Genomic DNA, 13,779 nt, shown 5'->3' on the forward strand with positions numbered 1-13,779 from the left:
TATTACGAGTATTCGTTGATCATACCTTTGTAATCCAATACGGTTCGCGATCGAAGCATATTGTCTGCTATTGTCTTTATTGCCCTCCGGCAATCTGTGACAATGTTCACGTTTTGTGGCATTATGTTGACGTTATTTCCTAGCAATTTAACAGAAGATCGTGCTACACCGGCTCTTCTCTCTGCAGGATTGAGCTGGGGTCCGGTAATCGGAATAGAACCTCGGAGTCTGTTTCCTCCACATATACGCCCAGTCCCGTCGTCTCTCCCATCTTCCATCCATAGGTGTAGTAACTATTTCGCTCTGGTATCTGTTCTGTCGTCCAATTCTCAAATGTCCATCTTAATGGCGTCAGTAAGATGGTCTTGCGAGAATGGCATCGTATACAATGGTCCGGTAATCAGAATAGAATCTCGGTGTCTGTTTCCTCCACATATACGCCCAGTCCCGTCCTCTCTCCCATCTTCCATCCATAAGTGTAGTAACTATTTCGCTCTAGTATCTGTTCTGTCGTCCAATTCTCCCATGTCCATCTTATTGGCGTCAGTAAGATGGTCGTGCTAGAATGGCATCGTATGTCATGGTCCGGTAATCGGAATACAATCTCGGTGTCTGTTTCCTCCACATATACGCCCAGTCCCGTCCTCTCTCCCATCTTCCATCCATAGGTTAGTAACTATTTCTCTTTGGTATCTGTTCTGTCGTCCAATTCTCCATCTTAACAGGTTGGCTGATAAGTCCCCGGTCTGACACATAGATGACGTCGTTAGTATTAAATGCATATTATTTTTATATAGCACCAACCTTCAAATGATTCGTGTCAAAATTTGACGTCTGTAAGTCAATTAGTTTGTGAGATAGAGCGTCTTTTGTGAATCAACTTTTGTTATTGTGAAAAAAAAAATGGAAAAAAAGGAATTTCGTGTTTTGATAAAATACTGTTTTCTGAAGGGAAAGAATACGGTGGAAGCAAAAACTTGGCTTGATAATGAGTTTCCGGACTCTGCCCCAGGGAAATCAACAATAATTGATTGGTATGCAAAATTCAAGCGTGGTGAAATGAGCACGGAGGACGGTGAACGCAATGGACGCCCGAAAGAGGTGGTTATCGACGAAAATATCAAAAAAATCCACAAAATGATTTTGAATGACCGTAAAATGAAGTTGATCGAGATAGCAGAGGCCTTAAAGATATCAAAGGAACGTGTTGGTCATATCATTCATCAATATTTGGATATGCGAAAGCTCTGTGCAAAATGGGTGCCGCGCGAGCTCACCTTTGACCAAAAACAACAACGTGTTGATGATTCTGAGCGGTGTTTGCAGCTGTTAACTCGTAATACACTCGAGTTTTCCGTCGATATGTGACAGTGGATGAAACATGGCTCCATCACTACACTCCTGAGTCCAATCGACAGTCGGCTGAGTGGACAGTGACCGGTGAACCGTCTCCGAAGCGTGGAAAGACTCAAAAGTCCGCTGGCAAAGTAATGACCTCTGTTTTTTGGGATGCGCATGGAATATTTTTTATCGATTATCTTGAGAAGGGAAAAACGCGTTATTGGAGCGTTTGAAGGTCGAAATCGTGGCAAAACGGCCCATATGAAGAAGAAAAAAGTGTTGTTCCACCAAGACAACGCACCGTGCCACAAGTCATTGAGAACGATGGCAAAAATTCATGAATTGGGCTTCGAATTGCTTCCCCACCCACCGTATTCTCCAGATCTGGCCCCCAGCGACTTTTTCTTGTTCTCAGACCTCAAAAGGATGCTCGCAGGGAAAAAATTTGGCTGCAATGAAGAGGTGATCGCCGAAACTGAGGCTTATTTTGAGGCAAAACGGAAGGAGTACTACAAAATGGTATCAAAAAATTGGAAGGTCGTTATAATCGTTGTATCGCTCTGGAAGGGAACTATGTTGAATAATAAAAACGAATTTTGACAAAAAAAATTGTTTTTCTTTGTTAGACCGGTGACTTATCAGCCAACCGGTTAGTGGCATCAGTAAGATGGTCTTCCGGGAACGGCATCGTATGTCATATATACGATCATGGATTGATGCGGCATCCTCCATTTCACCCACCTTCTGTGTTTCCTTCCATTCTCCCAAAATCTTCAATCTCAAAGCAGCCATGACGATTCATCGGTATAGCTGATATTCGCTCTAGTATCTGTTCTGGGGTGCCATTCTCCAAGGACCATCTTACTGTCTTGTACACACTCGGCTACTATGGCCACCTCAGGTATACGATCAAGAATTGTTACGCCATCCGCCACTACAACCACCGCCAATCCCACGGCGGCGGGTTCTTTGTACCGGATTGACCCGATGGGTCCCCGGACCATGTTACTGTGCAGACTGCCGAAACCAAATTCACCAACGTTCGGTTTCGGAGAGGTGTAAACGGTTCTTGGAATGGGTATACTTCCGGAACTGCTCCGGCTTAACATCGCGGCGGGAGTATAGTCATACTGATTACGTGGCAGGATACTGTGCCAACGACAGCAGCAGTGGCTCATCAGACTATGCCACCCCCAACATTCTCGGAGCCAAATTCGACAGCCTTTTCAGGTCGTCTGCCCATGTAACTGCTCTGCGGTAGAAACAAGGTTCTTAGGTTACTTGCCGGCAGCACTTGGGGTGCGGACAAAGAAACCTTTTTAACTACCTATAAGGCAATTGAACGGTCAGTGATAAACTATGCAGCTACAGTGTGGACACCTCAGACTAGTGATACGCAGTGAAATAACATACAGACCTGCCAAAACGCTGTTCTCAGAACTGCGACTGGATGTCTCCGCAGCATACCTTTGGATCACCTTTATGTGGAGACAAAGATCATCCCTGTGCCTAGGCACAACAACATGTTGCCAAAGCAGTATCTCGTGGGTTGCTATCGCAGTAATCATCCAAACCACCAACTCATGGATAGACAACCACCACCCAGAAATGTAAGGGTAGATATACATCATCTAGAGCGCGAGATCCAGCGCTACAAAATAAGGCCAAATGACACACGTCATCTTTTTCTCTTGCCCATCTAAACCTACCCGACTGACCACCAGATCACTCTGGGCACATCCCACCTTAGTCGCAGAGTTCCTTGATCAGGATACAAGGTGAAGTACCAAAACATAAAAATGCTTGAAATCACAATAAACTGTTACAACAACAACACCAAGCGCCTCTCTATTATCCTTTGATGGTCCGTCATGTTTTGTGTTTCCGCCCCTTCTCCCAACATCTTCAATCTCATCGCGGCCCATAGATATTACATCCAGAATTGCCTCTAAGACTCGGTTGGCATGGTCTTCATTGGCCCAGTCATGTCAAGACAACATATGTTATTCGTTGGGTCCGTTGAAAAAATTCTATATTGAAATTTCGAAACATTTTTCTTATCAAAACCATGTTGTTTCGCTCGACTTTCTTATGTGCGTCTTTTTCTAATATGATATGGTCTTATATCCGTTACCTATCAATATAGGGGCACATCGGGCTTAACGCCTGAGGATACTAATAACATCGACCAGAAAAATATATTAATCATCATAATAATACTATGAAATTATTATATACTTCATAGGAAAACTGCGCTCGTGGACTCTCTCTCTCTCTCTCTGTATCAACGTGAAAAATGGATATCCAAGAATTTTTCATTAATCGCGAAATATTTGTAACCGGTGGAACAGGTAAGTAATCTTCATTTTCTAGAATATTTGTCAAATCATTGTCATCTATTGTCCAATTATATAGGATTCCTGGGTAAAAGTCTTATTGAAAAACTATTGCGTGATGCTCATGGTTTGAAAAAAGTATATATGCTCGTTCGACCGAAAAAGGGAAAAACGGCACAAGATCGCTTAAACGATTACAAAAATGATGCTGTATTTGATTGTATACGGAAAAGTAAACCGCATGTTTTGGACAAGTTAGTTCTAATATTTGGAGATTGTCAACATCTAGGCTTGGGCATAAGTAAAGAGGATTTCGATCTAATGAAAGATGTTAGCATCATATTTCACGGTGCAGCTAATGTGAGGTATGTAGAAATATAAAACAGTATTATCGACGGAGTCTGTTTTTTTTTTAGCAAAACAAAAACTCTTTAATATTTTTATTGACCCATGTCGAACCTGCTTTATCGTAATTTTTGGCTATATGCATGCATACTTATGTGAATTTTGTTTTCATTTTCAGATTTGACAACGATTTACAAAGTTCCATATTGATGAATACAAGAGGAACCTATGAACTGGTTAAATTAGCTCTAACAATGAAAAATATTCAAGCATTTGTCCATATCTCCACCGCTTATATATATCCAAAGGGTTCAACTATTGGCGAAAAGGTTTGTTTATTGTATGACTCTATGCTACAGAATTTAGGTCTAACTTTGGCGGGTATGACACATTTATGGTTATGGGTTATGCCTTTCTATACCCTCCACCATAATTCCGTATGTAGCGCATCCTAATATTGCGTCCAGACTAGAGGTGTGCACGTGACACGAAATTGTCGTGACTCACGAAAATTTTCGTGATTCGTGCGTGAGTCTTGAGTCACGCTCATGACAACAGCGTGAGTGTGAGTGATTAACAAACTAAAATGTCGTGCGTAAGCGAGAGTCGCGAAAATAATATCTTCGTGAGTGTGAGTGAGTAACGAATTACACTCACGAAAATATTCCTGCTCACCAACATAAAACGCTTAAGAGTTAAATTCAATTACAATTTTAGTGACACCTGGGATGTTAAGAGATGTTAAGAGTTCTCGATATTAATAATGCTCATGTTTTCAGACATTTTGGTAAGGTAAATTATCATAAAATTATTCGTGAGTCACGATATTTTTCGTGAGTAACGATATTTTTCGTGAGTCACGGTATTTTTCGTGAGTCACGGTATTTTTCGTGAGTCATGACGTTTTCGTGCGTGAGTGTGCGTGAGTACAAATTTTCTTTTCGTGAGTGTGCGTGAGCGTGAGTCCTACCAAAAAATATCGTGCGTGAGTGTGCGTGAGTATGATTTTTCAGTCGTGAGTATGCGTGAGCGTGAATAAACTATTACTCACGTGCACATCTCTAATCCAGACCCCATAAAGTATACACTTTCTTGGTCGGGGAGAAATTCGATCTAGCATTGTTCATCCGTCCGTCTGTCTGTTTAAATCAAGCAAAATTCCGAACGGAACAAGCTATCAGCATGATATATGTTGGAAGATAGTGTAAATTGGCCATATCGAATCACTGATAAAACTTCCTACGAAAATTTAATTTTGATAAAATTTCCTATAGAATTGAAAGTTTGAAAAAAAAAATCCTTTAGAAAAGAAATTTTAACAAACATTTCCTATAGAATGACATTTTAGCAAAATTTCCTATAGAAATGAAATTTTGACAAAATTTCCTATAGAAATGAAATTTTGACAAAATTTGTCATAGAAATGACATTTTAACAAAATTTGTTATAGAAATGGAATTGACAATATTTCTATTAGAAATGAAATTTTAACAAAATTTCCTATAGATATGAAATTTGGATAAAATTTCCAATAGCAATTAAATTTTGACAAAATTTCCCATAGAAATGAAATTTTGACAAAATTTCCTATAGAAATGAAATTTTGACAAAATTTCCTATAGAAATGAAATTTCGCAAAATTTCTTAGGAAAATGAGATTTTAACAAAATTTCCTATAGATATAAAATTTGGATAAAATTTCCTATAGAAATGAAATTTTAACAAAATTTCCTATAGAAATTAAATTTTGACAAAATGTCCTATAGAAACGAAATTTTGACAAATGTTCTTATAGAAATTACATTTTGACAACATTTTCTATAGAAACAAAATTTTGGTAAAGTTCTATAGAAATGAAATTTTGACAAAATTTCCTAAAGAAACGAAATTTTAACAAAATTTCCTATAGAAATGAAATTTCGACAAAATTTCTTGGGAAAATGAAATTTTAGCAAAATTTCCTATAGAAATGAAATTTTAACAAAATTTCCTATAGAAATGAAATTTTGACAAAATGTCTAATAGAAACGAAATTTTGACAAATTTTCTTATAGAAATTAAATTTCAACAATATTTTATATAGAAACAAAATTTTAGTAGAATTCTATAGAAATGAAATTTTGACAAAATTTCGTATAGAAATGAAATTTCGACAATATTTTCTATAGACATAAAATTTTGACAAAATTTCCTATAGAAATGTCATTTTGGCAAAATATCCCATAGAAATTAAATGTTAACAAAATTTTCTATAGAAATGAAATTTGGACAAAATTTCCTTTAGAAATGAAAAATTTCCTATAGATATGAAATTTGGATAAAATTTTCTATAGAAATTAAATTTTGACAAAACTTTCTATATAAACAAAATTTTGGTAGAATTCTATAAAAATGAAATTTCGAAAATATTTCCTAGAGAAATGAAATTTCGACTATATTTCTATAGAAATGAAATTTAACAAAATTTCCTATAGAAATTACATTTTGGCAAAATATCCCATAGAAATTAAAGTTTAACAAAATTATCTATAGAAATGAAATATTGTTAAAATTTCCTATAGAAATTAAATTTTGACAAAATTTCCTATAAAAATGAAATTATGACAAAATTTTCTATACAAAAGAAATTATTACAAAATTTTCTATAAATGAAATTATGACAAAATTTCCTATAGAAATGAAATTTCGAAAAAAATTCTTTGGGAAAATGAAATTTTAACAAAATTTCCTATAGATATGAAACTTGGATAAAATTTCCTATAGCAAGGACATTTTAACAAAATTTCCTATAGAAATTAAATTTTGACAAAATGTCCTATAAAAGCGAAATTTTGACAAATTTTCTTATAGAAATTAAATTTTGACAACATACATTTTTGATAGAAACAAAATTTTGGTAGAATTCTATAGAAATGACATTTTGGCAAAATATCCCATAGAAATTAAATTTTAACAAAATTTCCCATAGAAATAAAATGTTGACAAAATTTCTTATAGAAATGAACTTTTAACACAATTTCCCATAGAAATAAAATTTTGACAAAATTTCCATTAGAAATGAAATTTTAACAAAATTTCCTATAGATATGAAATTTGGATAAAATTTCCTATAAAAATTAAATTTTGACAAAATTTCCTATGAAAATAAATTTATGACAAAATTTTCTATAAAAATGAAATTATGACAAAATTTCCTATAAAAATGAAATTTTGACAACGTCTTTTATAGAAATCAAATTTTGGTAGAATTCTATAGAAACGAAATTTTAACAAAATTTCCTATAGAAATGAAATTTTGACAAATTTTCCTATAGAAATTAAATTTTAACAAATTTTCCTATAGAAATGAAATTTTGACAAAGTTTCCTATAGAAATAAAATTTTGATAGAATACTATAGAAATGAAATTTTGACTAAATTTCCTATGAAAATTAAATTTTGTCAAAATATTTCCTATGAAAATGAAATTTTGACAAAATTTCCTATAAAAATTAAATTTTGACAAAATTTTCAATAGAAATGAAATTTTGACAAAATTTTCTTTGGCAATGAAATTAGTAAAATTTTTATATGCGATCAGCTTTTTTATCGAATCGAGAAATAATAACAAGACAATAATGTATAATTTTCTATTCAAGGTCTACCCATTACCAAATGATTGGAGGAAAGCTATAAAAATTGCTGAAACTTGCGATAATGACACATTGGAAATATTACGACTCAAGTAAGTTAACAGAGTACTCTAATATAGGTAATTGAACACAAGAAACAAAATTTGGTCTTCAATCACAAATCATTTGTGATTGAAGACAAAATATATAAAATTTGAAGAAAACTACCAACAATCTAACAACTTCACAAAAAAAAATATTTTGAATTTATTGTTAAAAATTTTGCATTTCTTTAGAAAATGTTGTCAAAATTTTATTTCTTTAGAAACTTTTATCAAAATTTTATTTCTATAGAAAATTTGGTAAACATTTACATCTATAGAAAATTTTATCAAAATTTACCTTTGCCAAAATTTTATTTCTCTAGAAAATTTTGTCAAAATTTATTTCTCTAAAAATGTTTGTCAAAATTTTATTTCTCTAAAAATTTTTGTCAAATTTTTATTTCTCTAAAAAAATATGTCAAAGTTTATCAAAATTTTATTTCTATAGAAAATTTTGCAAAAATTAAATTATAAAATTTATTTATTTGCATATTTATTATAATAGCTATCTGCTTAAAGTTTTGCCAACATTTTATTTCTATAGAAATTTTTGCCAAAATTTTATTTCTATAGAAAATTTTGCTAAAATTTTATTTCTATAGAAACTTTTAGCAATATTTTCATAATTATTATAAATAAAAACTATAATAAATAAAAAAGGATTTAAGCAATAGCAACTAAAGCTATCGGCTTAAATTTTTGCCAATTTCTATGGAAAATTTTGCCAAAATCTTATTTCTATAGAAAAAAATTATTTCTTTAGATTTGTATTTCTATAAAAAAAAGGATGTACATCCCAGTTGGAAAGGATTTTTTTTTGCAAAATCTACCAAAATATCAAGAATTTGACCAATCTACCAAATAGTAAAAAATCTAAAATTTTTGGTAAAATTATAGACTCATGGTTAAATTATAGAACAAACTGAATATGTTTGACGGTGAAATAAAACACGAAACATGCATCAGTTGGTTAGTCTAAAGTTTCTAAAAATATAATAGCCTAAAAAACCACCCTTTATAATGCGTAAATAAGCTGATAGCGATACCAATAACAACTAATAGATATTTTCTCTTTTTCTAGGTATACCGATTTCTTCCCCAACGCCTATTCGTTTACAAAAAATCTCTCGGAAAAAATAATTAGTGATTATGCGGATGAATTGCCTATGACCATATTAAGGCCTGTTGTTGGTAAGCCATATAATCCGAACATATTTTATTGGAAATGCAAACACACTAAACACTTTCGAAATGTTCTTATAGTTTCGCCTTCTTATCAAGAACCAGAAACAGGATTCCTTGACAATTTGAACGGACCTATGGGACTATTACTAACGATTTCAATGGGCATCTCACAAATGACATATTGTGATGGAGATTTGAATATGTCTATGATGCCCGTCGATTTTACAACTAACCTAAGCATTCTTAGTGCTGTTAAACAAGCGCAACTAACAATGGAGTAAGTATATGGGTATATGGTTTGATTACGTCCAACACACAATCAAATGTTCGAGACCACATTTTATAAATATGAGGTTGATTAGAAAACTCAATTAATTTCTTAATCAAAAACGTAACAATTTTCAATAAGTTTCTTAACTGACTAAGTGTTTTTAGTTCGATTACAAAATTTTAAAAATTTAATTGGAATACATTTTTAATTAAAAACTAAAAAAAAATTCCATCAATTTTCTGATTAAAAAGTCAATTGTATCAATTAATATTTTAATTAAAAATTTAAAAATTTCCAATCATTATCTCAGCTAACTTAATATTTCTATCGTGATTAGAAAGTTAATTGTATCAATTAATTTATTAATTGGAAAATTTGTCAACTTCAATCAACCTTTTAATTGGAAATATTTTGGGTACATTTTTTCTGTGTACTATTAAATGGTACATTAAATTTTGACTCCAATCTAATCGAAATATTCATAATAAATTATAACTTCTTGTAAAATTACAAGAAAATTAGTTCATCTAAAGTAAAAATAATTATAAATAAATAAAAAATAATAAATAATTAATTTGCATCAATTAAAAAAATAATTGAGTTTTTTGACCAAAATCAACTAAAATGAATTGAAATTAAGTTTTTAATCACGTATTGTTTTTTATATCCTCCATCATAGGAGGGGAGTATATTAACTTTGTCATTCCGTTTGTAACACATCGAAATATTGGTTTAAGACCCCATAAAGTATGCATATTCTGGGTCGTAGTGAAATTCTGAGTCGTCCGTCCGTCTGTTGAAATCACGCTAACTTCCGAACTAAATAAGCTATCGACTTGAAACTTGGCATAAGTAGTTGTTATTGATGTAGGTCGGATGGTATTGCAAATGGGCCATATTGGACCACGTTTACGTATAGCTCCCATATAAACCGACCCCCACATTTGGCTTGCGGGTCCTCTTGGAGAAGCAAATTTCATCCGATCTGAAATTTGGTACATGTTGTTAGTATATGACTTCTAATACCCATGCAAAATTTGGTCCATATCGGTCCATAATTATATATAGCCCCCATATAAACCGATCCCTAGATTTTGCTTGCAGATCCTCTTGGGGGAGCAAATTTCATCCAATCCGATTGAAATTTGGCACGTAGTGTTAGTATATAGTCTCTAATAACCATGAAAAAATTGGTTCATATCGGTCCATAAATATATATAGCCCCCATATAAACCGATCCTCAGATTTGACCTCCGTATTCTCTTGGAGGAGCAAAATTCATCTGATCAGGCTGAAATTTTGAACGTGGTGTTGGTATATGGCCGCTAACAACCATGCCAAAATTGGTCCATATCGGTCTATAGTTATATATAGCCGAGCTCCAATCACAAAAAATTGGTCCATATCGGTTTTTAATTATGGTTGCCACTCGAGCCAAAAATAAAATTTTATTTCTATAGATAATTTTGTCAACATTTTATTTCTATAGAAGATTTTGTCAAAATTTTATTTCTATAGAAAATGATGTAAAATTTTTATTTCTATAGAAAATTTTGTCAAAATTTTATTTCTATAGAAAATGTTGTCAAAATTTTATTTCTATAGAAAATGTTGTCAAAATTTTATTTCTATAGAAAATGTTGTCAAAATTTTATTTCTTTAGAAAATCTTGTCAAAAATTTATTTCTATAGAAACTTTTTTCAAAATTTTGTTACTATAGAAAATTTTATCAAAATTTTATTTCTATAGAAAATTTTGTCAAGATTTTATTTCTATAGCAAATTTAGTCAAAATTTTATTTCTATAGAATTTTTTTTTTAAATTACTATAGAAAATTTTGTCAAAATTTTATTACTATAGAAAATTTTGTCAAAACTTTATTTCTATAGAAAATTTTGTCAAGATTTTATTTCTAAAGAAAAATTTGTCAAAATTTTATTTCTATAGAACATTTTGTCAAAATTTTATCTCCATAGAAAATTTTGTCAAAATTTTATTTCTATAGAAATTGTTCGTCAAAATTTTATTTCCATAGAAAATTTTGTCAAAATTTTATTTCTATAGAAAATTTTGTCAAGATTTTATTTCTAACGAAAATTTTGTCAAAATTTTAATTCTATAGAAAATTTTGTCAAAATTTTATCTCCATCGAAAATTTTGTCAAAATATTATTTCTATAGAAAATGTTGGAAAAATTTTAATTCGATAGAAAATTTTATCAAAATTTTATTACTATAAAAAATTTTGTCAAAATTTTATTTCTATAGAATTTTTTTTTCAAAATTTTGTTACTATAGAACATTTTGTCAAAATTTTTTTTCTATAGAAAATTTTGTCAAGATTTTATTTCTATAGCAAATTTAGTCAAAATTTTATTTCTATAGAAATTTTATTTAAAATTTTATTACTATAGAAAATTTTGTAAAAATTTTATTTCTATAGAAAAATTTCTCAAGATTATATTTCTTTAGAAAATTTTGTCAAAATTTTATTTCTAAAGAAAATTTTGTCAAAATTTTATTTCTATAGAAAATTTTGTCAAAATTTTATTTCTATAGAAAATTTTGTCAAAATTTTATTTCTATAGAAAATTTTGTCAAAATTTTATTTCTATAGAAAATTTTGTCAAAATTTTATTTCTATAGAAAATTTTGTCAAGATTTTATTTCTAAAGAAAATTTTGTCAAAATTTTATTTCTATAGAAAATTTTGTCAAAATTTTATCTCCATCGAAAATTTTGTCAAAATTTTATTTCTATAGAAAATGTTGTCAAAATTTTATTTCTAAAGGAAATGTTGGCAAAATTTTAATTCTATAGAAAAGTTTGTCAAAATTTTATTTCTATAGAAAATGTTGTCAAAATTTTATTTCTATAGAAAATGTTGGAAAAATTTTAATTCTATAGAAAATTTTGTCAAAATTTTATTTCTATAGAAAATCTTGTCAAATTTTTTTTCTAGGAAAATTTTGTCAAAATTTTACCTCCATCGAAAATTTTTTCAAAATTTTATTTCTGTAGAAAATTTTGTTAATATTTTATTTCCATAGAAACTGTTCGTCAAAATTTTATTTCTATAAGAAATTTTTTTCAAATTTTATTTCTATTAGAAAATTTTGTCAAAATGTTATGAAAACGATGTAAATTTTTTATTTCTACAGAAAATGTTGTCAAAATTTTATTTCTATAGAAAATGTTGGAAAAATTTTAATTCGATAGAAATTTTGTCAAAATTTTATTTCTATAGAAAATTTTGTCACAATTTTATTTATATAGAAAATTTTGTCAAAATTTTATTACTATAGAAAATTTTGTCAAAATTTTATTTCTATAGAAAATTTTGTCAAGATTTTATTTCCAAAGAAAATATTGGCAAAATTTTATTTTTATAGAAAATTTTGTCAAAATTTTATTTCTATAGAAAATCTTGGCAAAGTTTTTTTTTCTATAGAAAATTTTGTCAAAATTTCATTTCTTTAGAAAATTTTGTCAAACTTAATTATATACGTATTTAATCGGCCTTTTTACTTTAATGTATACCACGTATGGACTAACTTACAATTTAGAAGACGGTGTTAGGAAATTTGAAGATACCTTGCCATCGGCAAATGTTACCGCAACCCGAGTAATTCGATTGTGGATGACAGTCTTTAGTAGAAGTTTCTACGCAATCCATGGTAGAGGGTACATAAGCTTCGGCCTGGCCGAACTTATGGCGGTATATACTTGTTATTTCTAATTAATTCTGTGATTGATACTATCATTTTAACGGTTGAAGAAATTTCAATACTTGGATTAATTAGAAAGTATATGATGACATCAATTATTCTATTTTTGGACATTAGAAAATAATATTTTTGCGACAAAAATATTCCAGGTTTAGAGGATATTTACAACCGGATCCTTCTCGAAAACAAGGATTGGAACAAATTCACAAATTCATTGTCTAGTGGCTGCAACTTCAGCAATCAAAATCGCCAAGCGATTTTTGACATAAAATTCAATGCGTTGTGTGTTGGCAATATAACAACTAATAATTTCATTAACTAATTCTTATTTTTCTCAATTATTTCAGGACAAAAAAACCAACATTGTTTGTTCGAAATTTGGCACCCAGAGCCATGTATACATACTCGTTGCGTCAGAGCGCTCTAGCCACTGTGGAAGCTACGCAGGAAAACCCATTGCAATATACTATTTGGGCTCCTTCAGTTCGTATGACCGCTAATTTTTATTGGTATCTACTTTGGGTATTTTTTGTACATATACCTATGGCTGTTTTTTATGATACTATATTGGTATTGGCGAAAAAAGAACGCATGTAAGTATCGGAATGCAGAAATTCCTCTGTAAAACCCATATCCAGATCGAAACAATTGTAGAGACGACATGGGGAATAGAAAAGAATCAATAGAGTATAGGATACGACTCTTGATGGACTTCGACATATACACCAAAATCCTGACAGGGGGGCAAGAATAGTCTTCATACCCAAACCCGGAAAAGCGAGATATGCAAAATCCGGTTTTAGGTGGCCGAATATTTAAAAAAAATTGCCCAATATATTGAACCGAGAGTTTTGGGCC

At 30.8% G+C, this 13,779-nt stretch overlaps 1 protein-coding gene across 2 annotated transcripts in view; it reads left to right on the plus strand.

Annotated features, from left to right (window-relative positions):
- LOC142239612 (fatty acyl-CoA reductase wat-like) overlaps positions 1–13,779 on the plus strand; it is a 37,232-nt gene that overhangs the window by 15,646 nt on the left and 7,807 nt on the right. For both annotated transcript variants that reach the window (XM_075311405.1, XM_075311404.1), the window contains exons 2-8: positions 3,587–3,692; positions 3,757–4,042; positions 4,201–4,351; positions 7,661–7,746; positions 8,819–8,928; positions 9,001–9,199; positions 13,269–13,514. In XM_075311405.1, the coding sequence (XP_075167520.1) occupies positions 3,638–3,692; positions 3,757–4,042; positions 4,201–4,351; positions 7,661–7,746; positions 8,819–8,928; positions 9,001–9,199; positions 13,269–13,514 (1,133 nt within the window). In that variant the 5' untranslated portion in view covers positions 3,587–3,637. The remainder of the gene's footprint in view (positions 1–3,586; positions 3,693–3,756; positions 4,043–4,200; positions 4,352–7,660; positions 7,747–8,818; positions 8,929–9,000; positions 9,200–13,268; positions 13,515–13,779) is intronic.

The sequence above is a fragment of the Haematobia irritans genome, chromosome 5, assembly GCF_050003625.1.
Source record: "Haematobia irritans isolate KBUSLIRL chromosome 5, ASM5000362v1, whole genome shotgun sequence".
In the NCBI taxonomy this organism is placed as follows: Eukaryota; Metazoa; Arthropoda; class Insecta; order Diptera; family Muscidae; genus Haematobia; species Haematobia irritans.